This window comes from Ranitomeya variabilis, chromosome 1 (assembly GCF_051348905.1).
Source record: "Ranitomeya variabilis isolate aRanVar5 chromosome 1, aRanVar5.hap1, whole genome shotgun sequence".
Classification (NCBI taxonomy): Eukaryota; Metazoa; Chordata; class Amphibia; order Anura; family Dendrobatidae; genus Ranitomeya; species Ranitomeya variabilis.
Genome location: NC_135232.1, coordinates 605,969,496 through 605,993,313, shown reverse-complemented (window position 1 = coordinate 605,993,313; position 23,818 = coordinate 605,969,496). Strand labels below are relative to the sequence as shown.

At 47.7% G+C, this 23,818-nt stretch overlaps 1 protein-coding gene across 2 annotated transcripts in view; it reads left to right on the top strand.

The window, feature by feature from the left end:
• The window catches only part of LOC143770331 (uncharacterized), a 600,942-nt gene that overhangs the window by 268,715 nt on the left and 308,409 nt on the right, over window positions 1-23,818 (top strand). For both annotated transcript variants that reach the window (XM_077259855.1, XM_077259863.1), the window contains one exon: window positions 10,679-10,849. In XM_077259855.1, coding sequence (XP_077115970.1) covers window positions 10,679-10,849 — 171 coding nt within the window. The remainder of the gene's footprint in view (window positions 1-10,678; window positions 10,850-23,818) is intronic.

Below are 23,818 nucleotides of genomic sequence, written 5' to 3'. Positions count from 1 at the left end.
TTCCAGCTTAAAGGAACTGTAGTTGTCCTTTCTGTGGGACGAAGCTTCCTGCTGGCGTAAGCGATTACCCTCTCCTGGCCTTTCTGGACCTGGGACAGCATGGCCCCCAATCCTACATTGCTGGCATCCGTATACAGCACAAACGGTTGGTCGTACTCAGGGTAGGCCAATACCTCTTCTCCCGTCAGTGCCGACTTCAAACAAGTGAAGGATCCTTCCAGCCCCTCGTTCCAATCAAATGGGGTGTTTTACCCCTTGGTCTTCTTTGATTGGCCCACCAACAGGTCTTGCAAGGGCGCGGCCTTCTTGGTGAAGTCCTTAATGAACCTCCGGTAATAGCCTACCAGCCCGAGGAACTGCCGGACTTCGTGGAGGTTGCTGGGCTTCGGCCAGTCCTGGATCACCGTGACCTTGGGGTCTGGGGCCACTCCTTCAGCGCTCACCACATGGCCCAGGTACTGCACCTTGGGTTTCAGCAGATGACATTTGGACGGTTTCACCTTTAAGCCAAAGTTGGACAGGGCTTCAAACACTTCAGCCAGGTGCTTCAGATGGTCTTCGTAGGTCTTAGAGAAGACAATGACATCATCCAAATACAGCAGTACGGTTTCAAAGTTCTTGTGCCCCAGGCAGCACTCCATCATCCTCTGGAACGTCCCCGGGGCATTGCACAATCCGAAGGGCATGTAGTTGAATTCGCAGAGACCCATCGGTGTCGTGAAGGCCGTCTTCTCTTTGTCCGCCTCCGCCACAGGAACCTGCCAGTACCCACTGGTGAGATCTAAGGTAGAGAAGTAGTTAGCAGATTTTAAGGCAGCCAGAGACTCCTCTATCCTGGGCAGTGGGTATGCGTCCTTATGTGTAATGCGATTCAACTGTCTGTAATCAACGCACATCCTCATTGTGCCATCTTTCTTTTTAACAAGGACTAACGGAGCTGCCCAGGGGCTACAACTGTCTCTCACCACCCCAGCCTCCTTCATTTCTCGCAACATGTCCTTAGCGCACTGGTAATGAGCTGGGGGTACAGGGTGGTATCTCTCTTTTATGGGCCGGTGATCTCCTGTGGGGATATGGTGTTGGATCCCTTTCACCTGTCCAAAATCTAAGGGGTGTTTGCTAAATACCCGCTCGTACTCGTGAACCACCCTGTAGGCCCCCTGTTTCTGATGGGATGGGGTGGAGTCAGTGCCCACATGCAATTCCCGACACCAATCTTTCGAGGGCCATGCAGAACCGTTGTCCCCTGCCAGATTAGATGGGGCCAAGGGTCCAGGTGTCTGTATCACACTATTATTGACGGTGAACAGTTTGGCGAGCGTGGCATACTTAGTGAGATGGACCTTTTCCTCCCCGCAATTAAGGACACGTACTGGCACCCTCCCCTGGCGGACGTCGACCACCCCCCTGGCTGTTAGGAGTGTAGGCCTATTGTCTGAATAGACGGGTTCTACCAGGGCCTGGTAGTCCTTTCCCCTGAGGCCTATGGCTGCCCGACACCATATTAACATCTCACTCCTGGGGGGTATTGCAATAGGGTGTGAATCACTCACAGTGACACGACCAATTTCACCACCAGTCAGCTCTACCTGCTGTCTCTGCATCAGAGCTCTGATTTCTTTTTGCAGGGCGCGTTGTTCACTGTGGCCAGCGGTTTCTGCTACCTGTTGCAACAGAACAATAACTTCTGCAAGACAATTTTCTATAACATTAGTACCGATGGTCATCATGGGATTACATTCACGGCGGTCAATATCAACAATTACAATCCCTTGGGCCTTCAGCTCCACCCGCCTCACCTTGATGGTAACCTCTTTATATCCCACTTGTGGCAACGGCTGACCATTACTGGCTATGATGGTGAAATCGTCATCGGGGCCACGAGTAATATCGGTGTCCTCCCAATACCGTTTATAAAGCACGTAAGGCATAGTCGTCACCTGAGAACCGGTGTCCAGCAGAGCGTTCATGGGGATACCGTCGACCACAACAGGAAGAACTGGTCGCCCTCCAACGTATTTGGCTCTCCAATGCTGCGGGCCTGATCGTCCTACTCCTGGGGGTTGGCCCTTTGCCCCAGGGGTTGCTCGTTTAAAGGACAGTACCTTGCAAGGTGGCCCACCTGGTGACAGCGGCGGCAGATGGGTCGTCCGTCCGGATGGAAGCGATCGCTGTCCCGGCTTCTGGTCGGCGGAGTCCTCCTCTGTCGCATCCAGGGGACATCTTCTGGTCTGGAGGCCAGCTGGATCTTCTCCTTGGGGGCCTTCTGTAGGGACTGCACCGTCCGGGCCAGGGCAGCAACGCTCTTGGTTAGCTCCTGCATCTGGAGGCGGAGTCCTGCAGGGGAGTCGTCCTCTAGGCTCTGGACGTCGGCCTCGGCGGCAACTGGGGCATCAGACGCCACCTCCTGGTGGTATGTGAGAGCGGGACGCCTGGGTGGTATTGTGCGGCTGGGTTGTCGCTCCTGCAGCACCTGGATAGCTTTATCCTTGAATTGCGCAAAAGTCAAGTCTGGATTCTGCATGGCCAGGAAGTGTAATTGGCCCCTTTGGTGACTGCACAGGAGCCCCTCAATGAACCGCTCTTTCAGTTTATCCTCATCTTGCATGCTGCCGGGGTCACTCTGCTTAATAGCCCGCAGCGCCTCCTGGAGATTAAGGGCACAGTCCCGTAAGCTATCCTGCGGTCTCTGTTTGCATCCATAGAAAGTCAGTTTAATTTCTGTAGCAGTGCGGGTATCGAAGGTGGCTTTAAGCTTTGCAAAAACCTGCTGTGCAGTTCCTTTATCCGCAGCGGGCCAGGACTTCACTTCTCTCAGAGCCGCCCCGAAGAGTTGGCCAATTATCATATGAACCTTCTGAGGCTCCGTCAGGGGATAGAACTCGAGCAGGCTGCAGATTCTCTCTTTAAAATCATTTAATGTGTGCAACTCCCCGGAGTATCGCGGGAGCCAGGCCGCTCCGGGCAGGTACGGCATAGAGAAGGGCATTATGGCCTTTGTGGTAGCGGCAGTGTCCGACTGGCTGATGGGGGCAGCGGGCTCCGTGGCCACCAGTGGTGGTATTAGGGCCGCGGCTACGTCCGCTACGGGGACCAGAGCTGCCTCTGCGTTCACGGCTGCGACCGCCGCCTCCGCTTCCCCTGACTCAGACATGGCTGTCCCTTCCTCCCACTAACCTGCTGGAGGTCGGAGTTCCTCTTCCGGGGTTAGCACCTTACCGCGCTTTCTCGTTCCGCGCTTCTTTTTAACCGGTTCCGCCCACGAAGCTAAGGCTCCTCCCTCCGTGCGCAGCGATGGCGAATTGTGGTGGGAACTCTTGGCGGCAATAACAATGCACAGTCTTTGCAATAAGTCACAGTCCAAGCACAATAAATCACAGTTCCAAGGCACACATGACCTGATTCTTCAGGCTTAAGTAGATCCTGTTCGTGACGCCAGGTTGTAGCGCCCCCACTGCCGTAGGGCCGAGGGGTACCCGGTACCGGGCCTCTGAGTCTCTGCTCTGGGTTTGTCACGGTGGCTAGACCCGGTCCGTGACCCTGCTGAGGGGAGTACAATGAAGGTGGAGGGAATGGTGATGATGTTGTGGTGGTGCGGTGCAGGTCGCAGTAAATAATGAGGACACCAGGTTGCAGTCTCTTTACCTTTTTTACTGAAGGTTTGGCATACCTCCCAACCTTTGAAGATGGGAAAGAGGGACAAAGTTTGCGGCGCGCGAAGCGCGGCGCGGCAAATTTTAGGCCACGCCTCTGACCACACCCATTCATAATTAGTCACACCCATATCCACGTCCCAAGCACACCCATTTAGCACTGCTGATCACACTGTTTCATATACAATAGTTATAAACAAAAAAATATGGCCACACAGTGCTCCATACTGTATAATGACCACACATGATGCCCCATACTGTATAATGAACACACATGATGCTCCATACTGTATAATGACCGCATGCATACTGTATAATGGCCGCACATGATGCTCCATACTGTATAATGACCGCACATGATGCTCCATACTGTATAATGACCGCACATGATGCTCCATACTGTATAATGGCCGCACATGATGCTCCATACTGTATAATGGCCGCACATGATGCTCCATACTGTATAATGACCGCATGCATACTGTATAATGGCCGCACATGATGCTCCATATTGTATAATGACCGCACATGATGCTCCATACTGTATAATGAACGCACATGATGCTCCATACTGTATAATGACCGCACATGATGCTCCATATTGTATAATGACCGCACATGATGCTCCATACTGTATACTGGCTGCACATGATGCTCCATACTGTATAATGACCGCACATGATGCTCCATATTGTATAATGACCGCACATGATGCTCCATACTGTATAATGACCGCACATGATGCTCCATATTGTATAATGACCGCACATGATGCTCCATACTGTATAATGACTGCACATGATGCTCCATATTGTATAATGACCACACATGATGCTCCATACTGTATACTGGCTGCACATGATGCTCCATATTGTATAATGACCGCACATGATGCTCCATACTGTATAATGACTGCACATGATGCTCCATACTGTATAATGACCCCACATGATGCTCCATACTGTATTATGGCCACAGTTCTCCATACTGTATAATGACATACAGGCACGCAGCTCACACACATGCAGCATCACACACACAGTATCATACATACACACGCAGCATCACAAACGCAGCTCACAAACACATGCAGCTTTGACACAAATGCATCACACATGCAGCCATCACACACACACACAGCCATCACACACACACGCAGTCATCACACACACACACGCAGCCATCACACACACATACACAGCCATCACACACACACGCAGTCATCACACACACACGCAGTCATCACACACACACGCAGTCATCACACACACGCAGCCATCACACACACACACACCCAGCCATCACACACACACCCAGCCATCACACACACACACCCAGCCATCACACACACACACCCAGCCATCACACACACACACACCCATCACACACACACCCAGCCATCACACACACCCAGCCATCACACACACCAGATACCTCATACACACATGACACACACACAAATGCAGCATCACACATCTCACACACACACACACATCACACACACACAATCTCCTCTGTGGTGCAGGGGCGGCTGATCTGTCCATGTGCACTGCAGCTCTTCAGTTTCTCCGGCTGCTCACAGCTCTGCACTGTCCCGGCACCTCCCCCGTCTCTCCTTCTCTGCCGGGATAGCAGCTAAGAGCAGGAGAAGCCGGAGCTCCGTGCACACACAGGAGGGAAGTGAGTCGCTGACCTCTCATCTTGATCGCTGCTGGCTCTCTTCCTCAGCGTGGCAGCGCCGCACACACAGGGGGCGGGCGGGGGCGGGATCGGTCGGGAGGAGACCCAGCATGTATAAGAAAAAAAAAACAGCCACAAACCTAAGCTACTCAGGTGCCGCCCCCTGCATTGTCCCTGCCCTAGGCACGGGACATTAGTGTCCCGCCCGGGATCCCGGGGCTGGCTGTCAAAATCAGGAAAGTCCCGCGGGATCCGGGACGGTTGGGAGGTATGCGGGTACTAATCGGGCTCTCTCTACGTCCCGGAAGTGGGCGGGGCTTCACCGGCGGCCGCAAATTCGGGATTTTAAATGCCCGAAGCGGGACAGCGGGACCCCGGTGCCAAAGCGGGACTGTCACGCTGAAATCGGGACGGTTGGGAGGTATGGGTTTGGAGGTACCCAATCCAGAGCACTGTTAACAGGGCTGGCTGAGACCGGCCGGTCCGACGTCACATTCAGAGTTCCCTTTGCAGGTGGGAATCAGTGTCTACCTTCTAGCGCCTGTGTGTTGTAGTCCTTCCTTGCTGAGCTCCCCAGGATAGTCCTCACAACTGGTTCTGTCTGTCTCTGATGTTTGTTCTCTCTCTGTCCCCCAGATGATATGGTTAGGACGCACCCGTATGATGGGGTAGGCCTGGAGTTCTTCCGGGACTCTAGAGTCGCCCCTCTCCCACAGCTGCCTCCGTTGTCTGCTTAGGTGTTTCAGTGAGACAGCCAACCTATAATTGACTGTCCTGCTGTGGTTTGAAGTAATGCTTAAAGTCTCTCACTTTCTCGGCGTTCCGGCCACCGACTGTTTGCGCCTCAGAAGGATGTTGCCTCGATCTTACAGCACGACTCCTTCTGGTCTTATCGCCTCTTTGCTGTATTCACGTTTTTCTCTCTTTTTGTCCTTTCTTAGGAATCTGTCAGGATCCCATCCCTGACAGGTCCTCTCTCTAGCTCTTCCTAGTTACTTCTCCCTGTCTTCCTGTCCAACCCCCAGTTTTACCAGAGTGTGAGGAGTGGCCTACTAGATAGAACCACTCCCCCTGGTGGCCGGAGTGTGAAGTGTAGTGTGAGTGTTACCTGGTCAGGTGAACTCCTTTAGTGCAGTCAGACGTAACATCACTCCCCTTAGTGGCAGAGCGACATTACTGCAACGACCAGGACTCTGGGGCGCTGCACATCACCTAGTGGGGACCAGATTTCAGGAATTAGAGCATGCAGAAAAACTCAGCTGTGGGGGACAGATCTCCAGGCTGGGGACTGTGTACTAGTATGAGAAAAACATCCTCGAGACAAACTAGAGTACCGGTGGGAGAAAAACCCGTACCGGGTGAAACGCCGGATCAGCTCCGAAGGGCCCATCTACGAAATTCAGCCTGAAGGGGAAGAAAACTCCACCACTCGTATAGTTCACCGGAATATGCTTTTGCCCTGTCTGTCTAGGGATCCTGATCAGGTGGAAGAGATGCAATATGCGCCTGAAGTACCTTCACCAGTTGTAGTAGATTGTGAAGAGGACGAAAATTCTGAATGGCCACCTGAAGATCTATGGAAAGAACAAGTACCTTAAGTTCCTGAATGAATGTGCCTCACCTATGCTACTGCCCTCACCTATGCAACCAAGGTGACTCAAATACTCCTTCTGACTTATGTTGCTCTGAATGAACAACAGCTGGAATACCACCCAATTGATACAATCAGGACCAATTTATTTGGCAGCAAACTGTCCAAGAAAAAGAAGACTGCCCACATGTTTTACAAGAACACTCGCCAGTGGAATGGCGAGCGAAAGGAGTGGGGGAGTGTAGGAAGATGGACCGGACCAGTGATGCCTCTTTCGTGTCGGTTCCAGAACTATCGGGGCTGTCACATCTTTCTGACCTGGACAGACCTCTGCACTCAACTGTAGGAGGCGTGTCAGGGATAAAAGGGACTGTACACTTGTCGGGAAGACAGAGTGTGCAGCAGGAGAAGGTTGATTCACTCTCCGTGGAGTGACACGATAGTACAGGCCTGCGTTGCAGCTCCCCAGTCCTTGCGCACACTGACTGTGAGGAATGTATACTTGTGTGCCCACTCACCCCTAAGCCTAAGGGTACCGTCACACATTGAAATTTCCATCGCTACGACGTTACGATTCGTGACGTTCTAGCGATATCGTTACGATATCGCAGTGTCTGACACGCAGCAGCGATCAGGGATCCTGCTGAGAATCGTACGTCGTAGCAGATCGTATGGAACTTTCTTTCGTCGCTTGATCACCCGCTGACATCGCTGGATCGTTGTGTGTGACAGCGATCCAGCGATGTCTTCGCTTGTAACCAGGGTAAACATCGGGTAACTAAGCGCAGGGCCGCGCTTAGTAACCCGATGTTTACCCTGGTTACAAGCGTAAACGTAAAAAAACAAACCGTACATGCTCACCCGTCGGTGTCCTTCAGGTCCCTTGCCGTCTGCTTCCTGCTCTGAGTGCCGGCCGGAAAGTGAGAGCAGATCACAGCGGTGCTGCGATCTGCTCTCACTGTACGGCTGCACTCAGAGCAGGAAGCAGACGGCAAGGGACCTGAAGGACACCGACGGGTGAGTATGTACTGTTTGTTTTTTTACGTTTACGCTGGTAACCAGGGTAAACATCGGGTTACTAAGCGCGGCCCTGCGCTTAGTTACCCGATGTTTACCCTGGTTACCCGGGGACTTCGGCATCGCTCCAGCGCCGTGATTGCAACGTGTGACCGCAGTCTACGACGCTGGAACGATATTCATACGATCGCTGCGACGTCACGGATCGTGCCGTCGCAGCGATGAAAATTTCAATGTGTGACGGTACCCTTAGTCTGACAAGGTGAATCATACAGAGTTGGGTAGCTTCATCCCCACCTCCGCAACTGAACTGAGACATATTCCGGCGATACCACAGACTACTTTGCAGCACGAATATCGTTCCGGTGACCCAGGACCTTGCCCTGGAGAGCCAAGATATGCTGCTTCCGTTAGGAGACAGTGCATCAACTTTCTTCAGGAACAGAACAGAGACGCATCACTTACGGCGACACTGTGGGATTTCAAGCTTCCACAGCCCGGACACCATCAGACTAAGTTTACCAGTTTCATAACCGTTTGTTCTTACCCTGACACAATATCCAGTTTACTCCCTTCTTAACCCTTTCTCTCCCTGCGTGGAGTATCCCCTGTAATAAACCCTTGCTCTGCCTCCTGCTTGTCACTGCATCCCGCGTTCCTGCAATTCTACATCAGTGCTCTTTTGCCTTTCCTGGTTCATGCACACTACAGTACTTTGCTCTGCCCTTAGCAAGACAGAGAGAAGTGCGCCTGCGCATGAGCGAGATTGGGGGCCTCCTTGGTCATTCGCATGAAGCAGGGAAGGAGTATGATGATTGTAAGAAGAGAGGAAGCTTTGGATCAAGTCCAGACGCCCATTGGACTGTGCCTTGCATAGGGGCTGAGGACATATATACAGCTCTCAGAATGCTGTAACAGAGGTGCTGGTCATACTTTATATGGGGAAAACCTGGTTACAGATTCCCTTTAATTTTCACATGTTAGGTCATAAAGGTGCATCAAGGCTTAGGCCACTCAAAGGGTGCACAGAAGTGTCTTCATGTGCATATTGAATGTCGCTTTTTCAGCAAATATTACTCTAAACTGTTTATGCTTGGTATGATTTTAGTAGGGGTTATCTCCCCTATGTAAATCTTTATGCAGTCTAACCATTTTTGGATGACAGACTTCCTTTCAGTAAGCTTAAAATTCATTTCACCCAACTAATGAATGTTTTGCTCGTACATAGGGTGATTGACTGCCTGTTTTGATATATTGATAATCAGTTTCCCATTATCAGCTGCAGTACCAAATGGGATGTCTGGTCTAAAATTAAAAATCTGCAGACTTAAGTTTCTGTAGACTTCTGAATCCTCACATCATGCACTCTTTGCTGTGAGGATTCTCCAGGGTCAGCGCTGGGAATGGCAGTAATATGACTGCAAGTATGTAATTTCCATACTTCCGGCCACAATCTGACTATGCAAGTAAATTGAGCGATCTAGTCATATTGTGGCCGCGACTGTGCAATCCTGATGCTGACACTGGAGAATCCTCACAGCAAGAAGTGCGTGATGTGAAGAGAGACAAGTCTGCAGACTCAGTCAGAGCGGGAAGCAGACGGCAAGGGACCTGACGGACACCGGAAAGTGAGTATGTAGTGTTTGTTTTTTTTTACTTTTACGATGGTAACCAGGGTAAACATCGGGTTACTAAGCGCGGCCCTGCGCTTAGTAACCCGATGTTTACCCTGGTTACAAGCGAACGCATTGTTGGATCGGTGTCACACACACCGATCCAACGATGACAGCGGGAGATCCAGCGACGAAAGAAAGTTCCAAACGATCTGCTACGACGTACGATTCTCAGCGGGGTCCCTGATCGCCGCTGCGTGTCAGACACAGCGATATCGTATGGATATCGCTGGAAAGTCACGGATCGTGCCGTGGTAGCGACAAAAGTGCCACTGTGAGACAGTACCCTTACAGTCTGAAATTGGACATGCCGGATTCTTATCTCCCCTGACAACCATTAGTCATAACCGCCCATATACAATAAACTGTCAGCAGAACCTATTGACATTGGTGAGTTTGGCCAAATTTAGTCTAATATGTATGGGGCTCTTAACTAGCTACTGAAGGGTATTGATACTGTCAATGTGCACATGACTTTTTTTAGACAAATGCCAATGCCTATAGTTTTTATAGATGCAGAACAAATATAGAGATGCTTAGGGCAGACAAGCTGAAGTTAGATCTGCACTCCACTCCCCCTTACCTAGTGCTGGGTTCCCTTCCCCTTAACCCTTCATGTTGCACTTAGTCTTTCCTACACTGTGCGTGACATTAAGGCACTCAGCTGTTCACTGCTAGCAACTCCCATCTCCTATATAATCTGAGCCCTGGCAAGCACTCATTGTCAGAGCTAGCTTTTGCTACATGGCTGGAGGTTGTTGGTGGTTATTTGGGAAGGTGTTTGGTGTATTTATCTGTGACTGTTGCTAAGTTTTGGGGGTGTAATAATTCCCTTTCTTCTCCTACTTTGTTTTAACCCCATCCTTCACTCCCCAGTGCATTCCTCAGTTGTTTGTGTGCGCACATTTGTATGATTGGTATCTTTCGTTATCCCTGTTCGTATTACCTTGTCCCGGGACACCCGAGAAAAGAATTGTGACATATGTTCTATCCACCATCAAAATCTAAAGATTGTTTTTCTAACACATCGGGGAGGTGTCACTTAAATCTTTTTATTCCTACAGATTGGATGGTAATAATCTGTCAGACACTGCCTGCATCCATTTGGCTTCTGCACTAAGAAAGAACAGTTCCCTAAAGAAACTTGACTTGTCTGATAATGATCTGTCTGGTCCGCATTTCAGTGACTTGATGGAGGCTCTGTCTAGTCCAGCTTGTAGGATAGAGGAATTACGGTGAGTAAAAGACAAGACGTGTGCCTAACAGATGTATGGGAAAGAAGATATGAATGTATTTTATTTTATGCACCGTACCATTGTTTAAGTAATGACTGTACCTTGATATGCAATATCTCTACTACTAATTGTCTTGTCTCCTCATATCCTCTCCATGTCATGAAATGGAGGTTGTAAGAAATATCATCTGCCAGTATTATTACTATTCTGTGATTTTTAATAATCTTCTCAAAGGACAAATTTTACACACCTATCAGATGAAATATGCAACCTGCAGTATAGAAATTGTACAAATGACAGGAGCCACTGGTGGAAGACATTGGCATTTATAATACTATTATTTGTAAGGTATAATAGATTAAAGACTCAGGTAAACCTCTCACAACAGTTATAGAACATATATTATGGACTAGTACAATAATTCCTATATGTATATTGCACCATGCATGATACATGATGCCATAAATTGCATCAGATTAGAATAGCCATTGTTTATTTGCGCAATTCTATTACAATGAATTTCCAACCTTTTTTTAAATTTGTGCAAAATAATGTATTAAGTTAACTTTACAGTGATTGACACTTGATTTTTATTATGTACTCATAGCACTCTTGTGTTGGGTTCTTTCATGAGGTCCAAGCCTCCGTCCACTCTGGCCAACCACGAACAACAGAGAGGGGATGATTATCCTCTTCATCTTCCTTCTCCATTTGTTCCTCGGCTCTTGCACCTTCACTAACAGTTTGCCTGGTATCACCAGCCCCCCTCAATTGCAGTAATCCACCCTCCCATGGCGCCCACCTATGTGACGACAGTCTGGAACTTTAAGACAATGTTATCCCTTAAGATCCTCCTCTGCTTCCTCCACTTCCTCTGGGACCAGCACCTCCTCCCGCTGGCTATTCAAAGTCTGCTCCAGCATGTAGATGACCGGAATAATGATGCTGATGATGGCATCGTCAGTGCTGACCATCTTAGTAACCATTTCAAAACTGTGCAGAAGGGTGCAGAGGTCCTTAACCTGTGCCCACTCCATAAACGTGATATGCGCCAGGACCGTACAGCATTTGCCCGGGCTATATGACATGAAATACTGCATCAGTGATCGTTGCTGCTGCCACAGTCGCTGTGTAAGAAAATGAACCAGACAGGGGGTACCTGTCTTGCACTTGTTCCGGAACTGTCGAACTGTCACCATTGTTGCACGGGGGAGAGCTTTCTAACCCGGCCCGACCTATGCACTTGTCAGCAGGGGGCGAGTCAGAGATAAAAAGGGCTGCGTGCGGGAAAAAGACAGGAGTCCTGGCGAGAAGACAGACCGCACAGCAGGGTGAGGTGCAGGCCTTGATAGCATAGCATCTTGTGAGCGTAGGCCCACTTTGCACAACCCCTGTAATTGTGTCCACTGCTCTCGGACATCAGACGGCTAGGCACCCGACGTCCTCCGTTCCGGGAGGGGACTTACACGTGAGACCAGTGTCTGCTGCGTTCGTGCAGCATAGCCTAGAACAGGTGACTGTGCCAGAGCATACCAACTCCTCACCCACATAAACCGCGGCGCAGACTCATGCTCCAGCGGTACCGCATATAGAACTGAGACCAGTACGAGGAAACTGCGGGAACCACCTAGTACAGCAAAGACTCTGCCTGCATCGAAGAACTGGACCTCCGTCTACCCAGGTTGACCCCGAGACATCATGTGCCACTGTTGACTGTGCCACCGTTGGAGACCGAGACGCAGGAATCAAGAAACTGACAGACTGATAAGTTTACTCTTCTTCCCTTTCGAACATTCGCCTAAACCCTGTTTTCCCTTTTCATCCCTCCAGTTTCAGTATCGTTATATACCCTACCTCAAATACTCATTCTCTCCCTGCGTGGAGTTTGCATCTGTTAAAAAATTTGCTAACTCTTGATCTGCCTCCTGTCTGTGATGACATCCCGATCCCTGCATTTCTACAGCTGCAACATGTGCAGAGTGGAATTCCACCGTGTAGGCACATCGCATATCAACCTGTTAACTAGCATGGACAAAGACCTCTGTATCGAAAGCAAATCGATGAACTGAAGGAAGTGAACAGCTAAAGTGAGCACATAACATCTGTGCTTTCTGCAGCAGCTCACCCAGGCAAGGATAGTGGCTAAGAAATCGCTGTACCAACAGATTGAGGACGTGAGCCATGTAAGGCACATGTGTGAGCTTGCCTCGGCGTAGGGCCGCCACCAGGTTTGCACCATTATCTGACATGGACTTCCCTGGATGCAGGTTCAACGGAGACAGCCGTTGTCTAAACTCGGCCTGGAGAGCTGTAACCAACTCTTCAGCTGTATGACTGTTATCTTCAAGGCATATCAATTTTAACACTGCCTAATTGCGGTGAGCCCTGGCTGCACAGTATGGAGGTGGGGATTTGCTCTGCACTGTTGGAACGCGTGTGTCATTAAGGCAGAGGTTGATAGCGAAGGTGGAGGCCATAAAGGAGGTAGACGAGGAGTCAGAAGAAGTGGCGAAAGTGTGAAATACAGAAGTTTGTCCTGCAAGCCTTGGGGATTCCAAGACCTGTGGAGAAGCCTCTTCTCCACCTGCTGTCAGGATTCAAACCTAGCAGCTCCTGTGCACCAGTTGGCAGCTCTTCCTTTTAAGCTATTAAACTCGCTGGACAGTTCCGTGCTTATCGAAATACTTGAACCTATGTTGTTGCTGATGTCTCCTCCCTGAGTTTCTTGTTGGTTACCACCAGGGCCGGACTGGGACTAAAATTCAGCCCTGGCATTTGAAGTTACACAGGCCCACTTGTCACATGGTGACTGTATAATATCTTTGTACACTTGTAGGCAGGGCCGGTTTTAGGCAAAGTGGGGCCCTAGGCAAAGTTTAAAATGGGTCCCCAAATGCTAACATATTGCACATCACACAGAAGCCTTTCTGTTGTATTTACGTGCGCTGAGATCAGGCCGCTAAGCGAGTTTGATCGACAATACTGAAGTTGTTCAACGCTTGTTTCCCGGCCTCTTTCCACCAGCTGAGGAATAATGATGAGACAGAACGATCACTAATAGATCACCATACAGTATCATGTTTTCAGCAGCACATCTACAGTTTACACTGGCAATGTGCTGCTGACAACAAGGCTTTTTGTTCCAGCAAAAACAATCCGAATATGCAGCATTTTACTTGTTTAGTAAAATACACCCCATAGTCCTCCATATATTATAATGTGCTCCATAGTCCTCCATATAGTATAATACACTCCCTATAGTCCTCCATATATTAAAATACACTGCTCAGTCCTCCACATAGTATAATACACTCCTCATAGTCCTCCATATAGCATAATACAATCCTCATAGTCCTCCATATAGCATAATACAATCCTCATAGTGCTCCATATAGTATAATGCACCGCCACAGTCATCCATGTAGTACAATTCACTTCCCATAGTATAATGCACCCCATAGTTCTTCATATAGTATAACGTATTCCCCATAGTCCTCGATACAGTATAATGCAGCCCACATATAGTATAATGCAGCCACCCCAGAGTATAATGCAGCCACCCCAGAGTATAATGCAGCCACCCCAGAGTATAATGCAGCCACCCCAGAGTATAATGCAGCCACCCCAGAGTATAATGCAGCCACCCCACAGAGTATAATGCAGCCACCCCAGAGTATGTAACCCCCATAGAATATAATACAGCCCACCTCCCCATAATATATAATGTAGCCCCCCATAGAATATAATGCAGCCCCCCATAGTATATAACGCAGCCTCCCCCATAGAATATAATATACTCCCCATAGTATATAGCAAAGCCCGCATATTATATAGCACAAACCGCATAGTATACAGCACAGCCTGCATACTATAGCACAGCTCGCGTAGTAGATAACACAGCCCACACAGCAGTATTCAGCACAGACCACACAGTAGTATACAGCACAGACCACACAGTAGTATACAGCACAGCCCACGTAGAAGTATACAGCACAGTCCACACAGTAGTATACAGCACAGCCCACAGAGTAATATATACAGCACAGCCCATAAAGTAATATATACAGCACAGCCCACAAAGTAATATATACAGCACAGCCCACAGAGAACTATATACAGCACAGCCCACAGAGAACTATATACAGCACAGCCCACAGAGAACTATATAAAGCACAGCCCAGAGTACTATATACAGCACAGCCCAGAGTACTATATAAAGCACAGCCCAGAGAGTACTATATACAGCACAGCCCAGAGAGTACTATATACAGCACAGCCCAGAGAGTACTATATACAGCACAGCCCACAGAGTACTATATACAGCACAGCCCACAGAGAACTATATACAGCACACAGTAGTATACAGCACAGAGCACAGCCCACAGAGAACTATATACAGCCCACAGTAGTATACAGCACAGAGCACAGCCCACAGAGAACTATATACAGCACAGAGCACAGCCCACAGATAACTATATACAGCCCACAGTAGCATACAGCACAGGAGCACAGCCCACAGATAACTATATACAGCCCACAGTAGCATACAGCACAGGAGCACAGCCCACAGAGAACTATATAGAGCACAGAGCACACAGTAGTATACAGCACAGAGCACAGCCCACAGAGAGCTATATACAGCCCACAGCAGTATACAGCACAGAGCACAGCCCACAGAGAACTATATACAGCCCACAGTAGTATACAGCACAGAGCACAGCCCACAGAGAACTATATACAGCCCACAGTAGCATACAGCACAGAGCACAGCCCACAGATAACTATATACAGCCCACAGTAGTATACAGCACAGAGCACAGCCCAGAGAGCTATATACAGCCCACAGCAGTATACAGCACAGAGCACAGCCCACAGAGAACTATATATAGCACAGAGCACACAGTAGTATACAGCACAGAGCACAGCCCACAGAGAGCTATATACAGCCCACAGCAGTATACAGCACAGAGCACAGCCCACAGAGAACTATATATAGCACAGAGCACACAGTAGTATACAGCACAGAGCACAGCCCACAGAGAGCTATATACAGCCCACAGCAGTATACAGCACAGAGCACAGCCCACAGAGAACTATATACAGCCCACAGTAGTATACAGCACAGAGCACAGCCCACAGAGAGCTATATACAGCCCACAGTAGTATACAGCACAGAGCACAGCCCACAGAGAACTATATACAGCCCACAGCAGTATACAGCACATAGCACAGCCCACAGAGAACTATATACAGCCCACAGCAGTATACAGCACAGCCCACAGAGAACTATATATAGCACAGAGCACACAGTAGTATACAGCACAGAGCACAGCCCACAGAGAGCTATATACAGCCCACAGCAGTATACAGCACAGAGCACAGCCCACAGAGAACTATATATAGCACAGAGCACACAGTAGTATACAGCACAGAGCACAGCCCACAGAGAACTATATACAGCCCACAGTAGTATACAGCACAGAGCACAGCCCAGAGAACTATATACAGCCCACAGTAGTATACAGCACAGAGCACAGCCCACAGAGAACTATATACAGCCCACAGCAGTATACAGCACAGAGCACAGCCCACAGAGAACTATATATAGCACAGAGCACACAGTAGTATACAGCACAGAGCACAGCCCACAGAGAACTATATACAGCCCACAGTAGTATACAGCACAGAGCACAGCCCAGAGAACTATATACAGCCCACAGTAGTATACAGCACAGAGCACAGCCCACAGAGAGCTATATACAGCCCACAGTAGTATACAGCACAGAGCACAGCCCACAGAGAACTATATACAGCCCACAGCAGTATACAGCACAGAGCACAGCCCACAGAGAACTATATACAGCCCACAGCAGTATACAGCACAGAGCACAGCCCACAGAGAACTATATACAGCCCACAGCAGTATACAGCACAGAGCACAGCCCACAGAGAACTATATACAGCCCACAGCAGTATACAGCACAGAGCACAGCCCACAGAGAACTATATACAGCCCACAGCAGTATACAGCACAGAGCACAGCCCACAGAGAACTATATACAGCCCACAGCAGTATACAGCACAGAGCACAGCCCACAGAGAACTATATACAGCCCACAGTAGTATACAGCACAGAGCACAGCCCACAGAGAACTATATACAGCCCACAGCAGTATACAGCACAGAGCACAGCCCACAGAGAACTATATACAGCCCACAGCAGTATACAGCACAGAGCACAACCCACAGAGAACTATATACAGCCCACAGCAGTATACAGCACAGAGCACAGCCCACAGAGAACTATATACAGCCCACAGCAGTATACAGCACAGAGCACAGCCCACAGAGAACTATATACAGCCCACAGCACTATACAGCACAGAGCACAGCCCACAGAGAACTATATATAGCACAGAGCACACAGTAGTATACAGCACAGAGCACAGCCCACAGAGAACTATATACAGCCCACATCTCTTCTCTTCCTCCCCTCACCTCCTCCGAGAATGGCCCCACAGTCCAGAAAAAAAAAAAACTCTCCTCACCTCTCCTCGTGCCCAGCGTTGCTTCCTGGTTCCTGCTCCTGTCTCAGCAGCTGCAGTCTGCCCGGGACACAGCAGGTGCGCGATGATATGACATCATCGCGCACCCGCAGTGTCAGAGGCAGAGCGGGGAATGATGGGAGAGGAGCGTCTGTAGACGCTCTCTCCTCCATCATTGCATTCAACTGTACCGGCGTCTATACGCCGGTATAGTTGAATGCGACGGCGGGGGCGGCGGATTGAGCGGCCCACCACTGGCACCGGCCCTTCTGGCATTTGCCAGAAGTGCCCTATGGCCAGTCCGGCCCTGGTTACCACCCTGAGTTCCTGATTGGTTCATTCTGATTGCACACCCTGTTTAAATCTGGCCTTGCTCTTAGTTCCTTGCATGATTTTTGAGCTACCTGCCTTTAGTCAAGCTTACTTCCACCTGCTACTCCTTCAAACAATACTGCTGCTCCTGGTAAATGGCCCCTGGGCTTCCTTGACTACGATTCCTGCTTACTCCTTCAAACGATACTGCTGCTCCTGGTAAACGACCCTGGCTTTCTTGACTATGATTCCTGCTTACTCCTTCAAACGACATTGCTTTTCCTGTGTATCGACTCCTTGACTATTCCAGACTACGCTACCTGCCCAGTGCTTTTCCTAGTGGTTGCAATATCACTATTCCAACCAGGTCAGTCTGTAACAAAATAATCACGCTCACAAAACGGAGTCTGTTGCAGCCCAACTGAGGCAGTAAGTTGCTGAACTTCAGAATTTTGGTACCACCTACCAAGAAAAATTTTCTATGTTGCAGACACAAGTGTTGGGTCAGCAAAAGGAAATTATTGAGTTGTAGAGGCAACTTCTGGAATTGCGTAACTCTGGCCTGGAATCAAACGCACGCATGCCGCTGCCTGCAAAGTTCAGTGGGGATCGTTATCACTACCGTGGATTCCTAAATCAATGCCATATCTATTTCCAGATGCATTCTTCTCCGTTTACCAGTGACAGGAAAAGGGTTCTGTTTATCATTAATCTCCTGACTGATGATGCTCTTGCATGGGCCTCACCTTATGTGGAGAAGAACTCTGACCTAAATGACTTAGTCTCTTTCATCACTGCTATGGACAAAGTGTTTGATGACCCAAATCGTTGTGCTACAGCTGAAACCAAATTGCATAACCTATGTCAAGGGCCTCGCTCTGTGGCTGAATATGCCTCCAAATTCCACCGCTGGGTGGCAGACACCACATGGAATTTGACTGCCCAGAGAAGTCAATTTTGACAAGGATTATCAGAGCTGATCAAAGATGAACTGGCAAGGGTTGAGACCCCTGATAATTTGGAGGACTTTATTCAGCTATGAATTGATCAGAGTCTCCCTGAACAAAGAACGGAAAGGCTGCAAGTGTTTGGAAACACCCCTAACTACTGCTTCACTCAATCAGCATTAAAAAACCAACAGGAAAAGAAAACTGTTCCTGAACCTATGGAAATCAATTTAATCAGTAAACCTCTCTTTGCAGTAGAGAAGGAGAGGCGGCGTACAGAGAATCTAAGTATTGTGGGGGCACTGGACATTTTGCCATCAACTGTCCTAACAAAAGGACCATAGCCTTCACAAACACCAGGGCTGAAAGCGATTTAGACCTCTTTGAATGGCCATAACTAGTTCTGCAGACCATCTAGTCCGTATTGCAAGACAAAGGCAAAGAGCAGTCACCATCATCTCATTTTGTCGTTCCCATACAGGTCATAATTGGGAGCCAAAAAATACAATGCTCTGCCTTGTTAGATTCTGGAGCAGGAGGGAATTTCATGGACTTACAATTCACACTTGACAATAATATTGCAAGTAAGACTAAATCCATGCCCATTGATTTGGAAACGGTAGATGGATCACCTTTATTGTCTGGACCTGTTACTCACGAGACAATTGAATTGGATATCTGTAGGGAGCCGAATCATCATGAAGCAGTTAGTTTTCATCTTATTTCTTCTCCAAAATTTCCAGCTATTCTGCAAATTCACTGGTTTTCAATTCATAACCCATCTATCAACTGGGCATCAAGGACCACTACCTTTCCCTCTCAGTACTGTAAGAACAATTGCTATGCTAATGTATCTGCTTCCAACCAAATTCAAAATTCTGAGATTTCTCATCAGAGTGATGATAAACTACCACCTCAGTACCAGCAGTTCAGTGAGGTCTGCAGTAAGAACAAAGCCGATCAACTGCCTCCTGATCGTCCTTATGACTGTCCCATTGAATTACTTACTGGAGCGTCAATTCTGTTTGGACGAATTTACAATCTTTCTGAGCCAGAATTAAAAGTATTAAAGGAATACCTGGATGAAAATGTAGCGAAAGGCTTTATTCAACCTTCTTCTTCGCCAGCTGGATCACCTTTATTTTTTGTAGAAAAGAAGGACTCAACCCTGCGTCCATGTATCGATTATAGAGAAATCAATAAAATTACCATTAAGAATCGCTACCCACTCCCATTTAATCCCTGAGTTGCTGTAGAGACTACTTTCTGCCAGACTTTTTACCAAACTTGATCTAAGAGGGGCCTACAATCTCATTCGAATCCACCTGGGAGATGAGTGGAAGACCGCCTTTAGAACTCGATATGGACATTTTGAAGGTTATGCCTTAGCAACGCTCCTCCCACCTTTCAGCACTTCATCAATGATGTTTTTCGAGATTTTTTTGGATCAATTTATTGTTGCTTATCTTGATGATATTATTATATTTTCAGATACCCTGGAGGAGCATCACAGACATGTCCAGTTAGTGCTGGAACGTCTACTAAAAAACCATCTCTATATTAAACTCAAAAAATGTGAATTCATAGTAACATAGTAACATAGTTAGCAAGGCCGAAAAAAGACATTTGTCCATCCAGTTCAGCCTATATTCCGTCAGAATAAATCCCCAGATCTACGTTCTTCTAAAAAACCTAATAACTGTAAGATACAATATTGTTACGTTCCAGGAAGACATCCAGGCCTCTCTTGAACCCCTCGACTGAGTTCGCCATCACCACCTCCTCAGGCAAGGAAATCCAGATTCTCACTGCCCTAACAGTACAGTAAATAATCCTCTTCTATGCTGGTGGAAAAACCTTCTCTTCTCCAGACGCAGAGAATGCACCCTTGTGACCATCACCTTCCTTGGTATAAACAGATCCTCAGTGAGATATTTGTATTGTCCCGTTTTATACTTATACATGGCTATTAGATCGCCCCTCAGTAGTCTTTTTCTAGACTAAATAGTCCTAATTTTGCTAATCTCTCTAGGTATTGTAATTCCCCCATCCCTTTTATTAATTTTGTTGCCCTCCTTTGTACTCGCTTTAGTTCCATTATATCATTTCTGAGCACCGGTGCCCAAAACTGCACACAGTACTCCATGTGCGGTCTAGCCAGGGATTTGTACAGAGGCAGTATAATGCTCTCATCATGTGTATCCAGACTTCTTTTAATGAACCCTAGATCCTGTTTGCCTTGGCAGCCACTGCCTGGCACTGGCTGCTCCAGGTAAGTTTATCATTAACTAGGATGCCCAAGTCCTTATCCATATCAGATTTACCCAGTGTTTCCTGTTCAGTGTGTAATGGTGATATTGATTCCTTCTTTCCATGTGTATAACCTTACATTTATCATTGTTAAACCGTGTCTGCCACCTTTCGGCCCAAGTTTCCAACTTATCCAGATCCATCTGTAGCAGAATACTAACTTCTCTTGTATTGACTGCTTTACATAGTTTTGTATCATCTGCAAATATTGACATTTTACTGTGTAAACCTTCCACCAGTTAATAAATATGTTGAAGAGAATAGGTCCCAACACCGACCCCTGCGGTACCCTCACTGGTCACAGCGACCCGGTTAGAGAATATACCATTTATAACCACCCTCTGCTTTCTATCACTAAGCCAGTTACTTAACCATTTACACACATTTTCCCCCAGACCCAGCAGTCTCATTTTGTGTGCCAACCTCTTGTGTGGCACGGTATCAAACACTTTGGAAAAATCACGTCCAATGACCCATCTTGGTCCAGTCTATGGCTTACCTCCTCATAAAAACTGATTAGATTGGTCTGACAGGAGCGATTCCTCATAAACCCATGCTGATATGGTGTATAAGAAAGATATAGCTGAACTAGAGCGGGTGCAGAGAAGAGCGACCAAGGTTATTAGAGGACTGGGGGGTCTGCAATACCAAGATAGATTATTACACTTGGGGCTATTTAGTTTGGAAAAGCGAAGGCTAAGGGGTGATCTTATTTTAATGTATAAATATATGAGGGGACAGTACAAAGACCTTTCTGATGATCTTTTTAATCATAGACCTGAGACAGGGACAAGGGGGCATCCTCTACGTCTGGAGGAAAGAAGGTTTAAGCATAATAACAGACGCGTATTCTTTACTGGAAGAGCAGTGAGACTATGGAACTCTCTGCCGTATGATGTTGTAATGAGTGATTCATTACTTAAATTTAAGAGGGGACTGGATGCCTTTCTTGAAAAGTATAATGTTACAGGGTATATACACTAGATTCCTTGATAGGGCGTTGATCCAGGGAACTAGTCCGATTGCCGTATGTGGAGTCGGGAAGGAATTTTTTTCCCCAATGTGGAGCTTACTGTTTGCCACATGGGTTTTTTTTGCCTTCCTCTGGATCAACATGTTAGGGCATGTTAAGTTAGGCTATGGGTTGAACTAGATGGATTTAAAGTCTTCCTTCAACCTTAATAACTAAGTTACTATGTTACTATGGAGTTAAACAGTTATTCTCATTGAGATAATCCAGAATAACATCCCTCAGAAACCCTTCAAATATTTTACCAACAATAGAGGTTAGACTTACTGGCCTATAATTTCCAGTTTCACTTTTAGAACCCTTTTTGAATATTGGTACCACATTTGCTATGCGCTAGTCTTGTGGAACAGACCCCGTCACTATAGAGTCCCTAAATATAAGATAACTAGATGGTGGCCCGATTCTAACGCATCGGGTATTCTAGAATATGTATGTAGTTTATTTATGAAGTTTTCAGAATAATGCAATTTATACACGGGATTCGTCCGGCCGGCGAAGCGTGGTTCAAATTCCGCGCCAATTCGCGGTCGGACTGCGCCTGTCGCTGATAGTTCGCGGTCAGGCGTAGCCAATCAGTGAAGCCAGGGCCGGCTCCGGGTTTTTGAGGGCCCCGGGCGAAAGAGTCTTAGTGGACCCCCTCTTTAACACATACCACGATTCATGATGCACAGATACAGCAGCGAAATATAGCACAGCCAAGTAGCGTATAACACAGCCCACATAGTATATAACACAGCCCTCGTAGTATATAGCACAGCCATGTAGTATATAACACAGCCACGTAGTATATAGCACAGACACATAGTATATTGCCCAGCCACGTTGTATATTGCCCAGCCACGCAGTATATTGCCCAGCCACGTATTATATTGCCCAGCCACGTAGTATATAGTACAGACACGTAGTATATTGCCCAGCCACGTAGTATATTGCCCAGCCACATAGTATATTGCCCAGCCATGTAGTATATAGCACAGACACGTAGTATATATCACAGACCCGTAGTATATTGCCCAGCCACGTATTCTATTGCACAGCCACGTAAAATATTGCACAGCCACGTAGTATATAGCACAGAGATGTAGTATATAACACTGCCCATGCAGTATATAACACAGGCCACGTAGTATAGAGCACAGCGATGTAGTATTGTTATGGACTGGTGATTTAGGAGCGACATGCGGCTAGCTCTGAGCAGGTGGTAACTATACAGACCGCAGTTCCTGATCTTAACACAACACTAGCAGTAGCCGTGGGATGTTCCTGTCACTCCCTGGACACCTCGTCACAGCCGGAGAACTAACTACCCCTAAAGGTAGAAACAGGAAAGCTATCTTGCCTCAGAGAAAATCCCCAAAGGATAGGACAGCCCCCCACAAATAATGACTGTGAGAGGAGAAGGAAATGACATACGTAGTATGAAACAAGATTTAGCAAAGGAGGCCACTTCTAGCTAGATAGATAGTACAGGATAGAACACTGTGCGGTCAGTAATAAAAACTAGAAAAAGTCCACCGCAGAGAAATGCAAAAATCTCCACACCTGACTAAAGGTGTGGAGGGCAAAATCTGCTGCCCAGAGCTTCCAGCTTAGCTGAATAGATCCATACTGATAAGCTGGACAAATGAGCAAAACATAGAATGTGCTGAACAATAAAGTCCACAAAAAGTGGACTGCCAAGGACAAGCAAGGACTTATCTTTGCTGAACGGGTCAGAGTGTCAGGGAAATCCAAAAGAGCAGTGACTCCAAGCAGGAACAATTGACAACTGGCATTGATTGAGGGATAAGGCCAGACTAAAATAGCCGAGCCAGAAAGACGATCA